This window comes from Mixophyes fleayi, chromosome 4 (genome assembly GCF_038048845.1).
Source record: "Mixophyes fleayi isolate aMixFle1 chromosome 4, aMixFle1.hap1, whole genome shotgun sequence".
In the NCBI taxonomy this organism is placed as follows: domain Eukaryota; kingdom Metazoa; phylum Chordata; class Amphibia; order Anura; family Limnodynastidae; genus Mixophyes; species Mixophyes fleayi.
In genome coordinates, this window is record NC_134405.1 from 213,856,445 (window position 1) to 213,877,571 (window position 21,127).

The 21,127-nt window shown below is 39.4% G+C and overlaps 1 protein-coding gene across 2 annotated transcripts in view; it reads right to left on the minus strand.

Moving 5' to 3' along the window:
• The window catches only part of SLC41A2 (solute carrier family 41 member 2), a 77,944-nt gene that overhangs the window by 55,761 nt on the left and 1,056 nt on the right, over positions 1-21,127 (minus strand). For both annotated transcript variants that reach the window (XR_012691355.1, XM_075209312.1), the window contains exons 2-3: positions 2,734-3,302; positions 896-1,003 (exon numbers count right to left, since the gene is read on the minus strand). Coding sequence is in view for 1 of the 2 variants with exons in the window: in XM_075209312.1 (XP_075065413.1) it covers positions 896-1,003; positions 2,734-3,252 (627 nt within the window). In the remaining variant the exon portion in view is untranslated. The remainder of the gene's footprint in view (positions 1-895; positions 1,004-2,733; positions 3,303-21,127) is intronic.

A 21,127-nucleotide genomic window follows, 5' to 3' on the forward strand; every position in this document is an offset into this window, starting at 1 on the left:
CACAAACTAATTTTTCACATCATCAAAAAAATTAATGAAAGCCCTGCAAAAGGAAACTACCCTCTTTATACTGAATGAAAGCCCTGCACAAGGAAACTACCCTCTTTATACTGAATGAAAGCCCTGCACAAGGAAACTACCCTCTTTATACTGAATGAAAGCCCTGCACAAGGAAACTACCCTCTTTATACTGAATGAAAGCCCTGCAAAAGGAAACTACCCTCTTTATACTGAATGAAAGCCCTGCACAAGGAAACTACCCTCTTTATACTGAATGAAAGCCCTGCAAAAGGAAACTACCCTCTTTATACTGAATGAAAGCCCTGCAAAAGGAAACTACCCTCTTTATACTGAATGAAAGCCCTGCAAAAGGAAACTACCCTCTTTATACTGAATGAAAGCCCTGCAAAAGGAAACTACCCTCTTTATACTGCACAATACCAACCCAAAAAATGCACAGATGTTATAACTATACCAGACCCTATTACAGGAGGTCATCATCAGTTAGAGTGCTAGCTGAATAGACACTGTGTACTGTATGTATGTGGCTAGAACACTTGCAATCCATGAACATTACAAAATCTTAACAATTACCCCATGTTTCACATGTATATAGTATGTGCTTTAAATACATTTCATAGGGAAGCTACATATACAGTACATAAAACAAACCTGATTAAAAGTCAGGTCATACAATAGTCTACGAAAGGTGTCACAGTAACTAAGGATGAGAATATAACTTGGGGTGGGACTTGCAACATGCTACAGTAATTCAGTCATACTGTGTTTACTATTAAGGGTAACAGACTATTATTATAAGTGTTCTACAGGTATGAGTAGGACTGGATTTGATTTCATATGCAAGTTCTTAAATTCCAAATAGATATTCACTCACTGCAGTTGAGAGTCTAGATGCTAAAGTCATTTCTAGGTTTCCTTTAAGGCCCAGAAGTGCAGGAACCAAGATGAACACTTCAGTAATATTCTTGAACACTTCCCAATGCTGTTAGTAGAGAAATAAAAATATGAGTAAACAATCATCTGTTTTATGATCATGTTTGTGGTATATAATACCAAGACTATCAACAACCCAATTTACATAAACAAACAAGTTACCAGAAGACCCATGATTTCACTGTTCTCCAATAGGTACATAAAATTTGATAAAAAAGGGCTGGAGAAATCCAAGGAGCAGATAGCCATGGCACTGACAATTTTGGCTCTTAAATTTCATTGGGTGCAACCCCCAAACTCAGTTCCCATATTTTACCAATTTCCAATTCCATATACCTTTATCCACCATTATTTTCGAAATATAACTACAGGGCTAAAATAATAATCATAATAATAATAATAATAATAATAATAATAATGATGATAACAACAACAACAAAATCACGCTGTTATTATGAAGTTTTTGCTTTCTATTGTACTAAAAGAACATACTACTGGGTAAAAAAAAAACAAAAAAACAAAAAACAACCAATACTGGGTTATTTACTAATACTAAAGGCAAAAGATGTAGTAATTTATCAACCAATCAGCTTTGATCCAACTAGTGCAAATTAACAATTAAAGCAAATGTATTATTGGTGGCTATGTGTACATTTGCACTTCTTTAGTAAATAATATGTTAATTTGTATATACATTTCTTATCTCACTTGTTGCTGAATAAAACAAAGTTACATGTACAATAACATGTTTAAAAGGATTATCCACAATATTACATATACAAACACATATATATTATGGTTTCCCCTTCCCTCAAATATCTCCATAGCACCTCCACTATTTGTTGTACTTAGCAATAAGTCCTGCAGTCTGTGGACGGCTTTAATTTTGCAGATGTATCCTGCAGCGCCAGAGTTGAGCGGTAACGGTACTGGCTATTTGTCAGTGCCAGGAACTTGCCTAACACCAACATGCTGGGGTCTATATGAGGCAAGGGAGGGCAGTTGGAAGATATATATTTTTATATTAACTCGTTTCACTAAACTTTTGATGATAATTCAGACTGGAAACCAACTGAATATAAAGTATAAAGCCACTGGTGTCAGCTTTGGGCTTTTATTGTAGTCTGCACAGGTCAGGATGGGTTAAAAGTCCGTCTTTTTTTGTTGTGTGTCTAACCAATAAGTACAGGGCTAAAAGACACCTTGGGGTATGTTTACTAAACTGTGGGTTTGAAAAAGTGGAGATGTTGCCTATAGCAACCAATCAGATTCTAGTTATTTATTTAGTACATTCTACAAAATGTCAGCTAGAATCTGATTGGCTGCTGTAGGCAACATCTCCACTTTTTTAAACCAGTTTAGTAAATATACATCCTTATCTTTACACTAAGCTGTCAGACATATTTTTTTGTTCTATTGGCTCCTGGGTTCCCGTGTACCTGATCCAGATTTCATATGTCTGCAATAAGTTGTGAAGGGCTCTGAAGGAGGTTGTGAAAGGGGGAGGAAGTATTAAATAGACACAGAAAAAAGTACAAGTCTAATCAGACAAAGAACAATGGTGGTGCTACAAAAACCCTTGCGGAAAGTCTTTTTATTGTTAGCTGCTTACAGAAACTATGGGAAGATGTGTAGTAGGACTATTGTAAGAATATATATTTATTTCTTCTTTCGTACGTCCATCAGAGGAATCTGTGTAAAAAAGGCTTTAAGTGTGTATAAATCCTTAAAGAAAACATAAATTAGTCACCATCATGTAGATTACAGTTTCATACTGACCTGTACAATGTCTAGAACCATCCCAGCAGACACTGTTCCAAACCCCGCTAACAGGAATGGCACAAGTATTTGGAGTGCCATGCTAAAGATAGATTCTTTTGGCAATTTTTTGCTCCCCTCAATAAGGGAATCTGTGTCCCCATCTCCAGGGGTCCGACTGTCTTGCAGCATTGCATCAGATTCTGATACATCCCTCCCATCACAGTAATCATAACTGTCATAGTCATAAGTCGTACTGCAAATGTTTGAGCAGTGCGCACCATTTCCAAGATAGCTTGGCTCCGAGAAGTGATGGTACTCAAGGTGCTGGTCAGGTCGGATGTTAAAACCATGGCCCGTCGGTGACGATGCATTGATTTTCTTCAGTCTGTCTTCCTGGCCCTTGTGGCACACTAAAGGAACCATGCTCAGCAGTAGAGATAAGAACTTGTCAGACTGAATTGCAGTAAATTTAACATTCCACTTTACTGGATCTTCATTCGTAACTATCTTATTTGTCCTCCCATATTGGTCACTCATAATGTTCCAGTTCCTCTTTCAGGAATAATGAGATGCTGTTGAGCTGGCCCCTAACAATAAAAAGTACAAGAGAGAAAGTTAATATAATAGACAACTGAAGAGTGCTTATATACGGAACACACTTATGTACTCCTAGTAGGAAACATAGAACATATGTAACATCCAATCAAACACTATAGCTATATAGCTTTCCTTATGTTACAACAAAAACAGATATTTGATTGTTCTTGTGGGTTTTACAACATATTATTGCTCTTTGTACCCTCATATTTAATAAGCCCCAAGGTCTTGAAATATTGATTCAGGAGCTGTCTGCTTGTAAAGAAAACATATTTATGGATGTTCTGTAACTATGTTAACAGCCTGGACCATTATACTGCAGTGTTTATTGTAGTGGGTCTGGGTTCAATTACTGTCTTAGATACATTTTTATATTTGAATGGAAACTCCTTTCTATTTACTCTTCCTTAAAAGGATTTTCACTTTATTTAGATCGTGACAGTATCCATCATCTGGTGCCTGCATCATCTGTGCTACTTAGCAAGATCTCTGCATGTATATATAGCCAGGACCTCTGGTGATCACCATTAGTGCTCTCTTTATAGAGAGGGAGCACCAACACAGCAACTCTAAGGCTTTAATAAGTGCCCCTCTGTCTGATCTCTGCTATGGAGAGACGTGAGCAGCACTGGGTGTGGGTAAAAAAAGGCCCTGACTGTTTGCATGCCAGGACCCTGTTGAGTGTATGGTGAAGGTTCCAGGGGATCAAAGAACCATTATTGGGAAGCGATCATCATTTAATTTGTCAGGCTATAATCATAACCTGTGAATGAGTACATCTTTGAAGCCCCTTTAAAACCCTACCTGGGCCTCATATAGTATTTATTCAATCTAGACACAATTTGTAATGCAGTGAAAGTTCTTACTACTACCTTTCTGGTATGCCTACAACGCATTATGATACATGTGCAGGTCTGCATAAAGAAAGGACACTGCCCCATCCATTGCGAGTCCATATGCTCTAAATTAGTACCATATGTGCTCTCGCATTCCTATCCAAGACTCACCTTTCATTATTTTCACTGGTAACATCAGTGGGAAAATCAGCAAAGGAAAAAAATGTACATAAAATAAACATGAGATGTTTCAGACATATCAGACAGAAAAAGATAGTTTATTGATTGTGCAGTGATTGATCACTAGACGTGCAAAGTTCAACTGTAATGCGCTAGCACATGCAGTACCAAGGCCGGCTGAACACGGTAAGCCCAGGAGCGCGGCAGGAGGGCAATATGCCGCCTTGTATTGAGAGCCCCCACTCAGAAGAGAGCAGGGATTGGAAGAAGCTCAGCAGTATGCTTGAGGTATATGAGTATATGAGAGAGGCAAGAAAACGCCATGGAAACACTGGGCTGCAATTTTCTGTACATTGCTTAATTGATACTGGATTCTCCAGCAAAGTAAATGGAAACAGAAAAACACAATTATGGGGAGTGGTGAGGATTACTTAATTTGTGTAATACAGCTTTTGATACATGTTGTTTTAATCTGTACCACATATAGGAATAGTGTGTTTACTTATTCTTCAAACTGCTGCCATGCATATTATATTGTTTATATTCCAAAGCATATGGAATAGCAAAAGCATATGGAATAGCAAGAATGCAGAAGACACTGGTGGATCTGGGTTGGGCTGGTTTTAAAGTAAAGTATACATTATATCTTTTTTACACAATTGCGTGCCCTCTTATTCTGCCTAAAACCTCAGTTGTAGATGGACTACAGACTGAGGTCTTTGCATAAAAACAAGCTATTGGCAAGCTCAAAGTACTCTATTAGTTACTTCCGGCTCAACAAAAGAAAACAGATGAACAGGTGATCGACTGACATAACAAGCTGCAGTATTTATACACTTGTGTTGCTCAAAAAAAAAAAAAAAGTTAAAAAGGGGAAAAAAAAATAATAATTTGATCTACATAAATCAATGGGGATATAAAAAGGTTTCAAGCAGCATGCTAAAAAATAAGAATCAGTTACTATAATTACATGAAAGAAACATTTTGTTATTTGTACCCTGCTGTTATGGTTGCTGCACTGTTCATTATGATTTTGATTTACATATAATTGAATTTGTGGCATTATTCTCCTTATACAATTCTTCTTCGCCTATAGGGTAGATATACATGACTGTTTTGTTTAGACAGTTCCACGCTTTATTAAAAAATGAATGGAATACTTCTAAAATGGAGGCTTAAGGCAAAATGGTATTTTCCATGTACATTTACGGCGCAGTGGTTTATTTCTGTGAGTGCAACTCTATGATTGTATGAGAGTATGAATAGAACACAAGCACTTGTATTGTAAACAGGATGCATTGTGAAATACATGTACAATGGTCAGCATTTGGAGAGAGAGAGGCAAAATGGGCAATTATTCTCCTACAGAGGGCACAATTATTGCAAGAACTGCCTTTGCTGGACTCTGGAGTGTAATCACCATGGCTTACTTGGCTTAAGAGAGATCTGAGTCAGGGTTCTCCCCTGTACTTCCAGCGTTACCATGTGTAAACTGGATCTTATGTAGAAGCTGGCATACTACTTACTATGAGATCCAGTTTACAATCGATCTATTAGTCCTGCTAAACAATCAAAGCATTTCCCAGATTAAGAAAAACAAAACAAGTGAAGTGCTTGAGGAATGCAGGACTTTAATTGATAAATGCTAAATCATGTTCAGTAGTAAATTCATTAATATGAGTTATTTACATAGATTCACTAGCACAACAGCACAATTACACTGTTAATAGTGTTTTCAATGATCAAGGATGTGGCATGGTGACAATCAAATTCAGTTAACCATTCCCCTTCAACAGACCTATACAGCACACACAGTAAGAAAATATACAAACTGCATTCAGCAATCAACTAAATAAGTCACAAATTGCAGTTAATTATTTTTCAAAAACAAAATAAAATAAAAAAACAGAGATATTGACAGGGAGGAACATATATATGGAAACAAATTATGGGGAGCTATGTCAGATTGTGCTGAAAACAGGCATTGAGTACTATATATCCAGTATTCATCAGGTAGAATCATACCACTTCTCACTAATGCAGAAAAGAGTGGAAAATAAAAAAAAACCAATGCACTATACAAGACACCTACCTAGACACACATGCATTACAAGACAGTAACCTACCTAGACGCACATGCATTACAAGACAGTCACCTACCTAGACACACATGCATTACAAGACAGTCACCTACCTAGACACACATGCATTACAAGACAGTCACCTACCTAGACACACATGCATTACAAGAGAGTGACCTACCTAGACACACATGCATTACAAGACAGTCACCTACCTAGACACACATGCATTACAAGACAGTCACCTACCTAGACACACATGCATTACAAGAGAGTCACCTACCTAGACACACATGCATTACAAGAGAGTCACCTACCTAGACACACATGCATTACAAGAGAGTCACCTACCTAGACACACATGCATTACAAGAGAGTCACCTACCTAGACACACATGCATTACAAGAGAGTGACCTACCTAGACACACATGCATTACAAGAGAGTGACCTACCTAGACACACATGCATTACAAGACAGTAACCTACCTAGACACACATGCATTACAAGACAGTCACCTACCTAGACACACATGCATTACAAGAGAGTGACCTACCTAGACACACATGCATTACAAGACAGTCACCTACCTAGACACACATGCATTACAAGAGAGTCACCTACCTAGACACACATGCATTACAAGAGAGTGACCTACCTAGACACACATGCATTACAAGAGAGTGACCTACCTAGACACACATGCATTACAAGAGAGTGACCTACCGAGACACACATGCATTACAAGAGAGTCACCTACCTAGACACACATGCATTACAAGACAGTGACCTACCGAGACACACAGGCATTACAAGACAGTGACCTACCTAGACACACAGGCACTGGTACTTTCCACAGCACCTTACAAACTCTCGCACAGGGACATCGAACATACTGTATGTACAGAAGGAAAGCATGGAGAATTAATGGTACTAAAACCTTGCACTTTAGATATGACCTGCTGGAGAAATTACCCCATAACCTATGATAAGAAATGACAGTAATCCATTTGTGAGAAACTCATCTCATTGACATAAAATTCTATTCCAAAGTCCACCTTGAGTTACAGCTGTTTACTGCTTCCTTCAATGTACACGTAATAGGCACAGGAAAGGAGTCAATGAATGAGGAATGGACAACCTTTAGCACTGTGATGCTGAACTACAACTTCCCTCAACCGCCCACTGGCTTATGAATTTAAAGTCAAACTAAAAGCACAGCGAGATCTGGCATTTAATGGAGAGTTTGTATATCATGGCATTTTAGATAATGCAGGTTGGTTGCTCTTTTACTCCAAAAGATGACGAGCCTGATTATAGAAAATTCAACAACAATAACTCTTGTATTCTTACATTCTCAAGCATTGAATTTATTGCTGAAATGTAGTTTTCACTCTCCTGACCATCTGGTATTCCACAGCAACCCAATAGACAAGATTGATCATTGCTGCAATAAGAGAGCAACATGTTCCAGGCTGCGGCATTCATATACATCACGCTGCGCCCTTACACACAAATCCCCCTCTCTTTGCAGAGAACACCAAATTGCAGGGTAGACCCCATCTCCTTTCCAAAATCACTTTCAGCATTGTAATGAATAGAAAGGTACAATCACAGTGTCTGTGAAAATCATACCGTGCACCATCTCATATCATGACAGCACCTACAGTAAGGATTATCTCCATACTGAGCAGACAGCACTTGATGAGAAGTGTTAATAGTTTATTTTTTATCAACAACCCCCTCTGTGTGCAAGTGTACCTAGAAGAAGTGACGCCATTTTCAAGGAAATGGGTGGTCACACCAAATATTGATTTAATTTAGATTTCTCTTCTTTTCATTCACTTTGCATTTTGTTATTTGATAAAAATAAACTATTAACACTTCTATTTTTGAAAGCATTCTTACTTTGCAGCATTTCTTCCACACACACCTAAAACTTTTGCACAGTACTGTATATCTTTTGGCCTTCCTTACAGAAAGGCCCCCAGGTGATCTCTCTTTCACTCTGGGTCTTGGATAAACATAACAAAGCCTACTTGCTTGCCCCTTCTCATTCTCTTGATTCCCATCTGGAATAGCCCTCTCTTACCCTCAGGTAAACACAACCCCAAGAATTAAATCCCTGGCTGAAGAGCAACATTAGAGTTCACTCTACTAGGTAGCCTCCTCCCCAATGGGGACCTCCAACACAGATTCAATCTCTCTGGTTCCAAGTTTTGCCAATGCCTTCAGATTAGGCATTTCCGCCACTCAAGTAGATCATTTACCTCAAGCCTCTAACTATCTGTAAAACAATTTGTCTCACAAAAAACAACATCTAAAGGCCTTATATTCACTCTATATAATAATATAGTGCTCGTTCCAAAGTACTCTGGCAAACACTCTCGAAACAAAATGGAAGCCAACTTAGAGTAGGAGCAAAATTCTGAGGAGTGGTCTGATATCTGGGAAAAGGTATCCAAAAGCTCAATATGTATACAACCCACCTCTTCAGAGAAGCTTATGATATTCCACAATCAGCATCTTAATCTCCCTAGGTTACCCTATCATCACCCTCTACACAGCTAACACAAGACAACAACCCTCTGACCAACATTGCTGTGTGACTGATCACACAGCCCACTCAATACTTTTACCTTTGCATTCTAGCTGGTCCAATGTGCAATATGATGTAGCACATGCCCTTGTATTTCAAACTCCCATTGTCCCATAGATTGTAAGCATGCGAGCAGGGCCCTCTTACCTCTCTGTCTGTATTACCCAGTATTGTTTTATTAATGTTTATTCCCAACTGTAAAGCGCTACAGAATTTGCTGGCGCTATATAAATGTTGATGATGATGATTAGAGAGAATGCTTATAAATTACTATATCACTTGTACTGTGTCCGTACTAAAAACAATCTCATGTTCCCGAACTCTCCTGACTGTTGTTGGTTGTGCTCACAAACCCCCCTTTTCTCCAATTACATATCAGTTATTCTATATACTTTTGGATACGGTTTTATTCACTGTGAAATATTGGACCTTTTATACCATTCTGTCTTTGTATATTGTTGGATTGCCCTAAAGTAGTACAATTATCAGCCCATGTCAAAAATCTAGCACTAAATTTCACCCAGATACACCCTGAACATCCTACAAAATCCCTCTCCAGTAGCGAACTCAGACAATTATTTAAGTCTTGGGCCTCTGGAAGAATCTGGATCCTCCAAAGCTGCCTTTTGTAATCAATCACTTATATTACATGTGTATATATGCCCTGTATACTGAATAACTCATCTAAGTATTTTTGTATGGGAATGCTGAGCCATCTACCAGTCTTCATTCATAAGTCAGTTGATTGTCTAACAATTCAATTGATTGAAGCTCACATAAAAAGGGCCCTCTCTACCCTCTGTATCACGGCTGGCCCTTTCTCCATTAACCTCACATGGCCTTGTTCTATTTCTATGTAAAATTTATACTTCATATAATTATTGCTATACAAACTGACTGGTGCTGCAGGGTTTTGTGCTACTTTATAAACAATTATGATGATTGCACACTATAGAATCACTTCTCCTTTAAATTAGTGTCCAACATTAGGTAACCAACTTAAGTCCCCATTTTAAGCGTAACCTCCAATAGACAGAGGTTTAAATACAAATCACGCACACAGAACTCGCATCCCCCCCAAAAAAACTAAATCCTGAAACTCAACTATTAATCAATGTTGTCAATTGTTAGTGACAAACAAACTTGTAATTTCAAATGGACAGAAACATTATGAAAAGTTAAAAATTGTGTTATTTTCTGTATGGATGACAGAGCTTAACAAGAACAAGAAATTCCAGAGAACGGTGTGACAAACACTTATGGTGCAAGGGCTTGCTTGACCTGTTATCGCTGGAATCTGCACAGAGCTATATACATTATAAATATTACAGATTCTTCAATTTACTTTCATGCAGATAGTATGAGTTCCAAATTTTCACTGTTTAGTCAAAGTACAAATCATACATACACAAACTACATTTTCTAGAACAGCGAAGAGCACCCACAACACCAACACATTCTGAAAGCAATCTTCTATATTCAATAGGTCAAGCAACAACTAACTTCTCATCACTACTGACATGAGATTTATTCATCCAAATCTCCTGCTACTAAAATAGGTATTTACCCTTGCAAGACCATAACTATACTAACAATTACACCTACAACACATAAAGAACTAACATAACCAATCACAATACTTATGATCTATTTCTTCGCTTGGGTTCATTGCCTGACATCTGCAAAAGACTAATGAAATTAAGACAATGCTCATTATTACGTATATATGATACACCCACTAATATGCTTAGTAGTGTCCATTGATATTTGCTTTTATGATCCCATTCCATTAGCTGGTAGGTCATTTCATATTTGTACAAAGAACATATAGACAGTGACATATAGACATACATTTAAAAACATCACTGGCTTTATTTACCATTAATGAGATAACTATATTATTTATAGGATTTTCTGTAAGCCAAACAGCTTGCTCCTTGTTTAACACATGTAAAAAAACTGCTCTGCAAATTACAGACTCGTTAATGTCTGAATTCTTACCTACATATTAGTCCTCAGCTCTTTCACTCCAAACACTTCCAAAGCATTGAACTGTCACAAAACCCAACATGCAGGCATTTCCAATAACTAGGCGACATTAGAGAATGGATCAGTCCTGACTGTAACATTTAATGAGCGACAGAGCCCAAAATCCTGTAGTCATGTCTGCTGCTGAGCTGGAGACTATCCTTATCTATCCATGTGCAACTGATCAGAAGCTGTATGTAGTATTCTGGAATGACTGGTTATTCGTGTTTACAAGTTCAACTAAGCCAGCTACTTATCTAGTAAAGTGCAAAACACCATTAATTAGTAAAAAAATAAAATCTTATTTCACTATTAATATGGAAGCAGCACTAAAATAAGTTAAAGAAACATATATACCAAATATAAGCATATGGATCAAATTTATTCCCATTAGATGGGTAAATATTCTCATGTTAAACTGCCTTTCACACTTTCCATCATAACTTGTCCTTAGACATACGGTATGAACATACCTTAAATATTATTAGCATGACTAAGACCAGCGATTTTCAGTGATCAGTAAACATATTAAGTAACATGAGCCTATTTCCTTACCTGTTGAAAACCCCTCCCCCCTTTTGATTATTATCAAAAAAATCAAATAAAATATGTTTTAAAAAAACAGAAAACAAACCATATCTAAGCAAATTAGGCCAAAAAGAAATTACACTCAAAGCTCCATACGGTACTGGACAGCGGTTTTCCAAGACAACACTGGTAAATGGTCACATCATCATCTATTTATTTATATAGCGCCACTAATTCCGCAGCGCTGTACAGAGAGCACACTCACATCAGTCCCTGCCCCATTGGAGCTTACAATCTAAATCCCCTAACATATACACACACAGACAGAGAGAGACTATGGGCAATTTAATAGCAGCCAATTAACCTACCATATGTTTTTGGAGTGTGGGAGGAAACCGGAGCACCCAGAGGAAACCCACACAAACATCCCTGTCATTCTTTATGCTTAATGGTTAACACACAGTTAACTAAAAGCACTTGTCTGCAGGTGAAGCATTGATGGATTATAATTACAATCGGTTCTGAGTGGTGCTCAAACCATGGTCCCCATTTTAGGACCTATACCTACTGGTGTCTATTAAGTGCGTTTTACTAACATTTTTAATGCAAGTAAACCAGATGTATCCAGGTCTGACAAAAGAATCCATTACTTCTAGTGTCAACATACCAACTGCCGCTTTTAATAGCGTTTGCTAGCTTGTTGTAACATTCTGTATAATTTTCATTACAACACACAGCAATAATTCACCTATTTTGCAATAAAAGGCAAGAACATCTCCTCAAGTTTATTGGGTTATAGAGACCTGGAGAAATGTCTCCAAAAGCAAGGAGCCAGGTACAAATACTAAGAGACAACACTGTTGTAACACAAAATGTGACTCACAAGCAAAAAGTTTGGAGAGGTAGGGCCTGTCCCTCAAGGCAGCCTTGTGTAACTTATATTACCCCCTTCCCTCATGGTAGCCCTGCTTGCACCAGATTTTGAATGGGAGATTTCCAGGCCCTGAGCTATTGCTCCAAACATAATTATAATACACCACTGAGGTCAGATACTTTTATACAGGATACGGCACTACAAGGTTACTAGTGATATATGTGTTATCAATGCATCTTAATGGAATATTTTCAAAACAATCTTCTCTACTCAAGTTAAATAAGAGCCCTAAAATAAGATATTTTGAAAAAATGTTAATAGTAGGAAAAAGAACATGCAAATATTTAAAATGTTTAATATAATTTGTCAACTAGGCATGGTTCTGTTTGGGTGTTATGGATGGAATTTCATTTTAAATTTTCAAAGTAAACAAAATGCAACCCCCACTCATAGGGACATATTCAATTGTTGGCGTTACTGGCCAAAGTAACGCGGTGGGCGCACTATTACCGTCATTACGGTAATAGTGCACGTAAGTACCATTATTACGGTACCTTTCACACTGGATTTCTGCTCGAGCTGAAATCCGGCTTAGTGTTACCGTAATAACGGTAATACTTCTTTCCGCGGCGGAAAATGGGAACAATTGAATATACCCCATATACAAAGAATTAAGACTGTCTGTGAAAAAACTATGATAACAGCTTGCTTGTTTATCTGTTATACTATATATTTCTAGTATTGTCATATTCCCTAACTTCTGGCTGGCTCACATTGATTCTGTTTTGCCTTACCTGTATTTGTCTGACCCTTAGCATGGGAATCATGCTACTAAACATATGCATTTTTGCTAGTGTTTTAGAGAGGATTGAATGCTTTCTAATGCCTTGACATACAGCAAATGCACGCAAATGGAACAATAATTAAACTGTGAGCATGCACACTAAGGGGCATATTTACTAATCTGCAGGTTTGAAAAAGTGGATATGTTGTCTATAGCAACCAATCAGGTTCTAGTTATCATTACTTAACACATTCTAAAAAACAACAGCTAGAATCTGATTGGTTGCTATAGGCAACATCGCCACTTTTTTAAAACTGCAGTTTAGTAAATATACCACTAAAAGTATTTTTACAGGTCAAGATAAAATAGACCATGGAAAGAACAGTTCAGCTGAGTAAAGACACATCAATGCAAGCCTTCAAACTGATTAAAAATAAATGTCTGATGTGTAGAAGACAAATAATATTATCTGTCCAATCAAATCTCATAGAAGAGTCATAATGATGTGGTGTAAAATGATGAGGCAAAATTCAAATTAACGTGCATATGTCTTCGCTGACTAGTCAAAATGTTCTGTATACCTGGCTGGCGTAAGGTCCACATTGGAGCGTTTCAAAGGTTAATTTTACAGTTAAAAGGAACTATAATGTGTGGTATATCAGGGGTAATGATTATTCCCTTAACTATGTTAGGGATGTGCACCGGCCACTTTTGGTGTCTCGTGTTTTGGATTCGGATTTGCTTGAGGTTTTGTGTTCGGATTTGTTTCGCAAAACACCTGACGAAAGGTTTTGGTTCGGATTTAAGGTTTTGGATTCGGATTTATTTTGAAAAAAAACATAAAAAAAGTGTTAAAAACAAGTTTTTTGCTTTATTTTCACTCCTACGCTATTATTAACCTCAATAACATTCAATAACAATCATTTCCACTAATTTCCAGTCTATTCTGAACACGTCACAATATTGTTTTTAGGCCAAAAGGTTGCACCGAGGTAGCTTGAGCACATAATGCCAAAAAAAGAGGTACAAGATGGAATTGTTCTGGGCCCTCCCTCCCACCCCTCGCGAGATTCGATGCGAGACTTGGACGACAGAGCCTCGTTTTCATTTTTTGCCCGCCGTAAATATCCGAACAGTGCTCAGATCCCGTTCGGATCCGCACTGTTCGGGTGGGCTCGGATTAGCGGAATCCGAGCCCGCTCATCTCTAAATTATGTACATATACTTTAATGTATTTGGCCTAGTAAATAATCCCAACTGTTTTCACAGTACAATATATTAAAACTAGGGATGTGCACGGGCGACTTTTGAGGTCTCGTGTTTTGTGTTTTGGATCCGGATTTGTTTCGCAAAACACCTGCCGAAAGGTTTTGGTTCGGATTTAAGGTTTTGGATTCGGATTTTTTTTGAAAAAAGCATAAAAAGTTAAAAAATCTATTTTTGGGGCTTATTTTCACTCCTACGCTATTATTGACCTCAATAACATTCAACAACAAGCATTTCCACTAATTTACCGTGTATTCTGAACATCTCACAATATAGTTCTTAGTCCAAAACGTTGCAACGAGCTATCTTTCTGGACTGCGTAATGGAGTGGTCCCCACAATATAATAAGAAAACCATCAACTGGTATGAATCGCACCGAATAATGTACCTGGACTGCGTAGAGGAGTGGGTCACCACAATATAAATTAAAAACCCTGAACTTGTATGATTCGCACCAATAATGTACCTGGACTGCGTAGAGGAGTGGGTCACCACAATATAAATTAAAAACCCTGAACTTGTATGATTCGCCCCAATAATGTACCTGGACTGCGTAGAGGAGTGGGCACTGGGCACCACAATAAAAAATATATAGAAAACCTTCAACAGGTCAGAATTACACCCAAAAATAGTATCTGGACTGCGTAGAGTAGTGGGCACTGGGCACCACAATAAAAAATATATAGAAAACCTTCAATAGGTCTGAATTAAACCCAAAAATAGTATCTGGACTGCATAGAGGACTGGCCACTGGGCACCACAATAAAAAATATATAGAAAACCTTCAACAGGTCAGAATTACACCCAAAAATAGTATCTGGACTGCGTAGAGTAGTGGGCACCACAATAAAATATATAAAAAAACCTTCAACAGGTCTGCATTACACTGCACATACGGCTGCTCCTCCATCCTCTCCATCATATACATATTGGAGTTTCAGCGTGTGAAAACCTCTTGTTTTTGATAATGACAGTGCATTTTGAATATTTTTCAATTTGCCCCACACCACTGAATATACTTTATCTATGATACGCATCTATCTATCTTGACTGCGTAGTGTGGTGGCCCCGATACACAATTTGGTACCGAGGCCACAATATAATTAAAAAGCCCTCCATGGGTCAGAATTCCACCAAAAAAGGGTATGGACTGCGTAGTGTGGTGAGCCCGGAACACAATTTTTTACAGCGCCAACAATATAATTAAAAAATTGGGCATCAACTGTCACCGTTGTTTAATATCTGATACACCTAAATATGGACTGCACAGTGGAGTGGCCCCGGTAGTAAATTTGGTGCCAGGGCCACAATACCTCCTCCAACTTCCAAGTGTAGTGTTTATAAAGACAGACAGCGTCGAAGTGTTATTAGTTGACTTTTTTAACCCTAAAATTGTCCCTGTTGCAAATATTCGTGTAATGGACAGTTACTTTTTCATTGCAAGACTCAAGCTTTCAAGTGTAGTGTTTATAAAATATAAACAATACAGTAGTTTTAGAGCACGTCAATACCTCGTTTTAAATTATGACAGGGCATTTTACTTTTGGTTTAATTTCTTGAATTTGTTTAAATTTGGTTTTACTTTTTGAACATGGCAAACGACTGTTGATTGGTAATATAATGCAAAAAAAAAAGTTCCAAGATGGAATTGTCCTTGGGCCCTCACACCCACCCTTATGTTGTTGAAATAGGACATGCACACTTTAACAAACCAATCATTTCAGCGACAGGGCCTACCAAACAACTTTGGCTGAAATGATTGGTTTGTTTGGGCCCCCACACCAAAAAAGCTATTCATCTCTCCCTGTACAGACTAAACAGGCTCTACTGAGGCAAGATGTCGTCCTCATCCTCAACCTCTGATTCCTCTCCCCCTACAGTGTGTACTTCCTCCTCATCACACATTATCAATTCGTCCCCGCTGGACTCCACAACCACAGGTCCCTCTGTACTATCTGGAGGGCAGTGCTGTACTTCATTGAGGAATTGATTATTCATTTTTATAAACATCATTTTTTCAACGTTATGAGGAAGCAACCTCCTTCGCCGCTCACTGACCAGGTTCCCTGCTGCACTAAAAACTCTTTCCGAGTACACACTGGAGGGGGGACAACTCAGGTAAAATAGAGCCAGTTTGTACAGGGGCTTCCAAACTGCCTTTTTTTCCTGCCAGTAACAATATGGACTGTCTGACATGTCTACCTGGATGGTGTCAGCAAAGTAATCATCCACAATTTTTTCTATTGTGACAGCATCCAATGCAGCGAGAGTAGACATGTCTGCAATGGTTGGCAGGTCCTTCAGTCCGGACCAGATGTTATCAGCATCCCCGCCAGCACCTCTTTTGGGAAAACTGAGCTTTTTCCTTGCAGCCATAGATGTGGAAGAAAATGAGGGTGGAGCTGTTGGCATGTCACGGTCCTCTTCAGAGGACAATCTCCTGACCAGCAGGTCTTTGCACCGCTGTAGACTTGTGTCCGCCGGAAACAGAGACACAACATACGCTTTAAACCGAGGATCGAGCACGGTGGCAAGAATGTATTCCTCTGACTTTAAAAGAGTGACCACCCTCTGATCCTGGCAAAGCGTACGAAGGGCTACATCCACAAGAGCTACATGCTTGGTGTAATCGCAATGGCTTAACAGCTCCTCCCTCACTTTCTCCAGCTGCTTCTGCAACAGCCTGATCAGGGGAATGACCTGACTCAAGCTGGCAGTGTCGGAACTGACTTCTCGTGTGGCAAGTTCAAATGGCTGCAGAACCTTGCACAACACGGAAATCAGTCTCCACTGCGCTTGACTGAGGCGCATCCCCACTCCTTTGCCTATGTCGTAGGTGGCTGTGTAGGCCTGAATGGCCTTTTGCTGCTCCTCCATCCTCTGCAGCATATAGAGGGTGGAGTTCCAGCGCGTCACAACCTCTTGTTTGAGGTAATGGCAGGGCAGGTTCATGCTTTTTTGATGTGCCTCTAGTCTGCGGTAGGCACTGGCTGAATGCCGAAAGTGTCCAGCAATTTTGCGCGCCACCGCAAACATCTCCTGCACACCCCTATCACTCTTGAGGTAATGCTGCACCACCAAATTAATGGTGTGGGCAAAACATGGGACGTGCTGGAAATTGCCCATATTTAATGCCCGCACAATGTTACTGGCATTGTCTGACACCACAAATCCCCATGAGAGTCTAAGTGGGGTAAGCCACTGGGAGATAATTTCCCTCAGTTTCTCTAATATGTTGTCAGCGTTGTGCCTCTTATTAAAGCCTGTAATACACAATGTTGCCTGCCTTTGCACGAGCAGCCATTTTGTAGATGCTGCTACTGATGCAGCTGTTGCTGCGGAAGGGGATGCATCTACCCAGTGGGCTGTCACAGTCATATAGTCCTTCGTTTGCCCAGAACCACTTGTCCACATGTCCATGGTTAAGTGGACAGTGGGTACAACCGCATTTTTTAGAGCACTGAGGACACTTGATCGTACTTCTCTGTACATTTTTGGTATCGCCTGCCTAGTGAAGTGGAATCTCGACGGGATTTGGTACCGGGGACACAATACCACCATCAACCCTCTAAATCCCACTCCACTGATGGCGGACACCGGGCGCACGTCTAACACCAACATTGCAGTTACAGCCGCAGTTATACGCTTTGCAATAGGGTGACTACTATCGTATTTTGTGGTCATGGCAAACGACTGTTGGACGGTCAATTGTTTTGTGAAAGACTTAGCGGTCTTACGACTTCCCCTCTGGGAAGATGACCGACTAACAGCAGCAACAGCAGCGGCAGTAGTAGGCGTACCGCTGCAGGATTCCTCGGATGAATCCCGTATTGAGGAGGACTCAGTCTGGCTGCTGACTTGGGCTGCAGGACTGAATCTGATGGAGATTGTGGAGGAAGTTGACGAGGAGGGTGTTGCTGGTGTGTATCCAACTGGACCACGGGATTTAGGTGTCCCTGTACCGATGAGGGTCCTAGCCCCAGTTCCTGAACTAACCACTGAACTATGAAGGTTATTCAGGTGACGTATAAGGGAGGATGTTCCTAGGTGGGCAAGATCCTTACCCCTGCTTATTTGAGCTTTACATAAGCTACATATGGCCATACATTGGTTGTCTGGATTTGGATAAAAATAACTCCAGACCGAAGAGGTGCATTTTTTGGTCTTCTGACCAGGCATGACGATGGGCTTTTTCATCCCATGGACATAAGCTGTTTCCACCCCTGGTGCCTCATTTACAATAACCACATCACCATCCTCATCATCAAGTTCCTCCACAGCGCCAGCTACATCATCAATAGGCTCCTCCCGAGCCACCTCTTCCCGTACAGTGATGGGAAGGTCAGGCTTGACAACCACCAACACCCTTGGACTCGCCTTGAGGATTTGTGATAATTTCTCTTTAGAAGGCAGAGTTGTTTGCTGTTTTGTTGCTGACAGCATAACTCTCTTCAATTTTTTGGAGGGGGGGAGGAGGAGGAGGGATAAGATCTGTGGGTGAAGCTGAACCACTAGTCATGAACACGGACCAGGGCCTAAGCCGTTCCTTGCCACTCCGTGTCGTAAATGGCATATTGGCAACTTTACGTTTCTCCTCAGATGATTTTAAGTTTCTCTTTTTGCTACTTTTTCTTAACTTGGGCTTTTTAGATTTTACATGCCCGGTACTACGAGATTGGGCATCGGGCTTGGAAGACGACGTTGATGGCATTTTATCGTCTATGTCATGACTAGTGGCAGCAGCTTCAGCATTAGGAGGAAGTGGGTCTTGATCTTTCCCTATTTTATCCTCCAAATTTTTGGTCTCAATTATATGTAGCACAAGATACTGCAGAATGTGTGAACTTGGTAATATTGCAGTACCAATGGACTTATACTGCTGGATTGGTTTTGCAGATTTGGTTATAATTACTTTTTTATTTTATTTTTTATTTTTATTTTTTTTTTTACTTTTTTTTTTTTTTAAAAAACTTGGGAATAATGGGGAAATAACTATGCCCTTAGAAGCACAGAGCACAGGACACAGCACCACTGGACTGAACAGGACACGGCACAGGACCCAGCAGCACTACGGAACTCAGCAGGACAGAGCACAGGACACAGCCCCACTGGACTGATACTGCAGAATGTGTGAACTTTGTAATATTGCAGTACCACTGGACTTTTACTGCTGAATGTGTGAACTTGGTAATATTGCAGTACCAATGGGCTTATACTGCAGGATTGGTTGTGCAAATTTTGTGGTAATTAAAAAAAAATTAAATTAGTTTTTGGTATTTTTTTAAATAACTTTTTTTTATTTTTTTAAACACAGGGGAATATTGGGGAAATAACTATGCCCTTAGAAGCACAAAGCACAGGACACAGCACCACTGGACTGAACAGGACACAGCACAGGACCCAGCAGCACCACTGACCTCAGAAGGACAGAGCACAGGACACAGCACCACTGCACTGAGCACAGCACAGCACAGCACGAGATATAGCAGGACAGAGGACCACCTAACACACCCTCCCTCTACCCTGATCAATGCCTGAGTGAAGATGGCGACGATTAGCGGGGAATTTATAGGATCCGAGTATCGCGAGATCCGACAACGGGATTATGAGTCAGAGCCTCAGTTTCAGATTTGAATTTGGCGCCAATACCCGGATCTGTCTCGGATCCGACTCGGATCGGCAACGTTCGGGTGGGCTCGGATTTCATAATTCCGAGTGCCCTCATCTCTAATTAAAACATATTGTATAATAGAAATATTGCCACGCAAAATTGTCTAACAACTCCATACTGTATGTTAACAACACATGAATGATCTTCTGATGCACAAACATATGATATATGAAACATCAAATGTAAGCCTCAAACACTTTTTTGTATAAAAAGAAAAAAACAAGACAAAAAAAAAAAAAACTGGAGAGAACACGCCATATGCTAGACATCTAATGCTGCCAAACTAATCTAGTACTTCTATAGCCTCGAGGAGTTTGTTTCTGCAAATCCACACTACCTGACATTTGTTTATTTTGTGTGAAATTGTAGGGTATATGTTTGTGCACAGTAGAATATTAAGCAAATGTGTGTCCATGTAGAAAGGTTGTGTCTGCGCCTCCAATAGCCAAGCAAAGATTAGATTGTTTATACTAAATCCGAATAACTAATTTTGACATTTGATATAACAGCAATTTAACTTTAGCTCTGTCCCCTCTGAAGACTCAATTTGCAGGTAAAGATTATTTTGCACAGTATTTTGAAAAATACCCTTAAATATCAGGTGAACTGGACAAAATATAAAGTATCACTTTAAAAAAACATTTATATTTCAAATAGATTTTTTTTGCTGTCCATGAGTGTACTTCCAACATTGTAAGTTATTGTACAACTAATTAAAAGCTGCAACGTCAGACAATTGTTCCAAAATCAGCATGCTGCCAAATCATCCGTTTGTGGAATGTGATCTTAGGCCGAGTGGCAGGATTGGTTCTTGTGCCTGCAAGCTCAAGTTATGGTTTTTAACAAACAAAACTTTTACATTCAGCAATAGCATGTAGTATCCGACACTAGCAATGTACTGAAATAAATGACACTTTTCTGGTATATTTAAACAGCATATATTAACTACTTACAAACCAGTTTTCACAT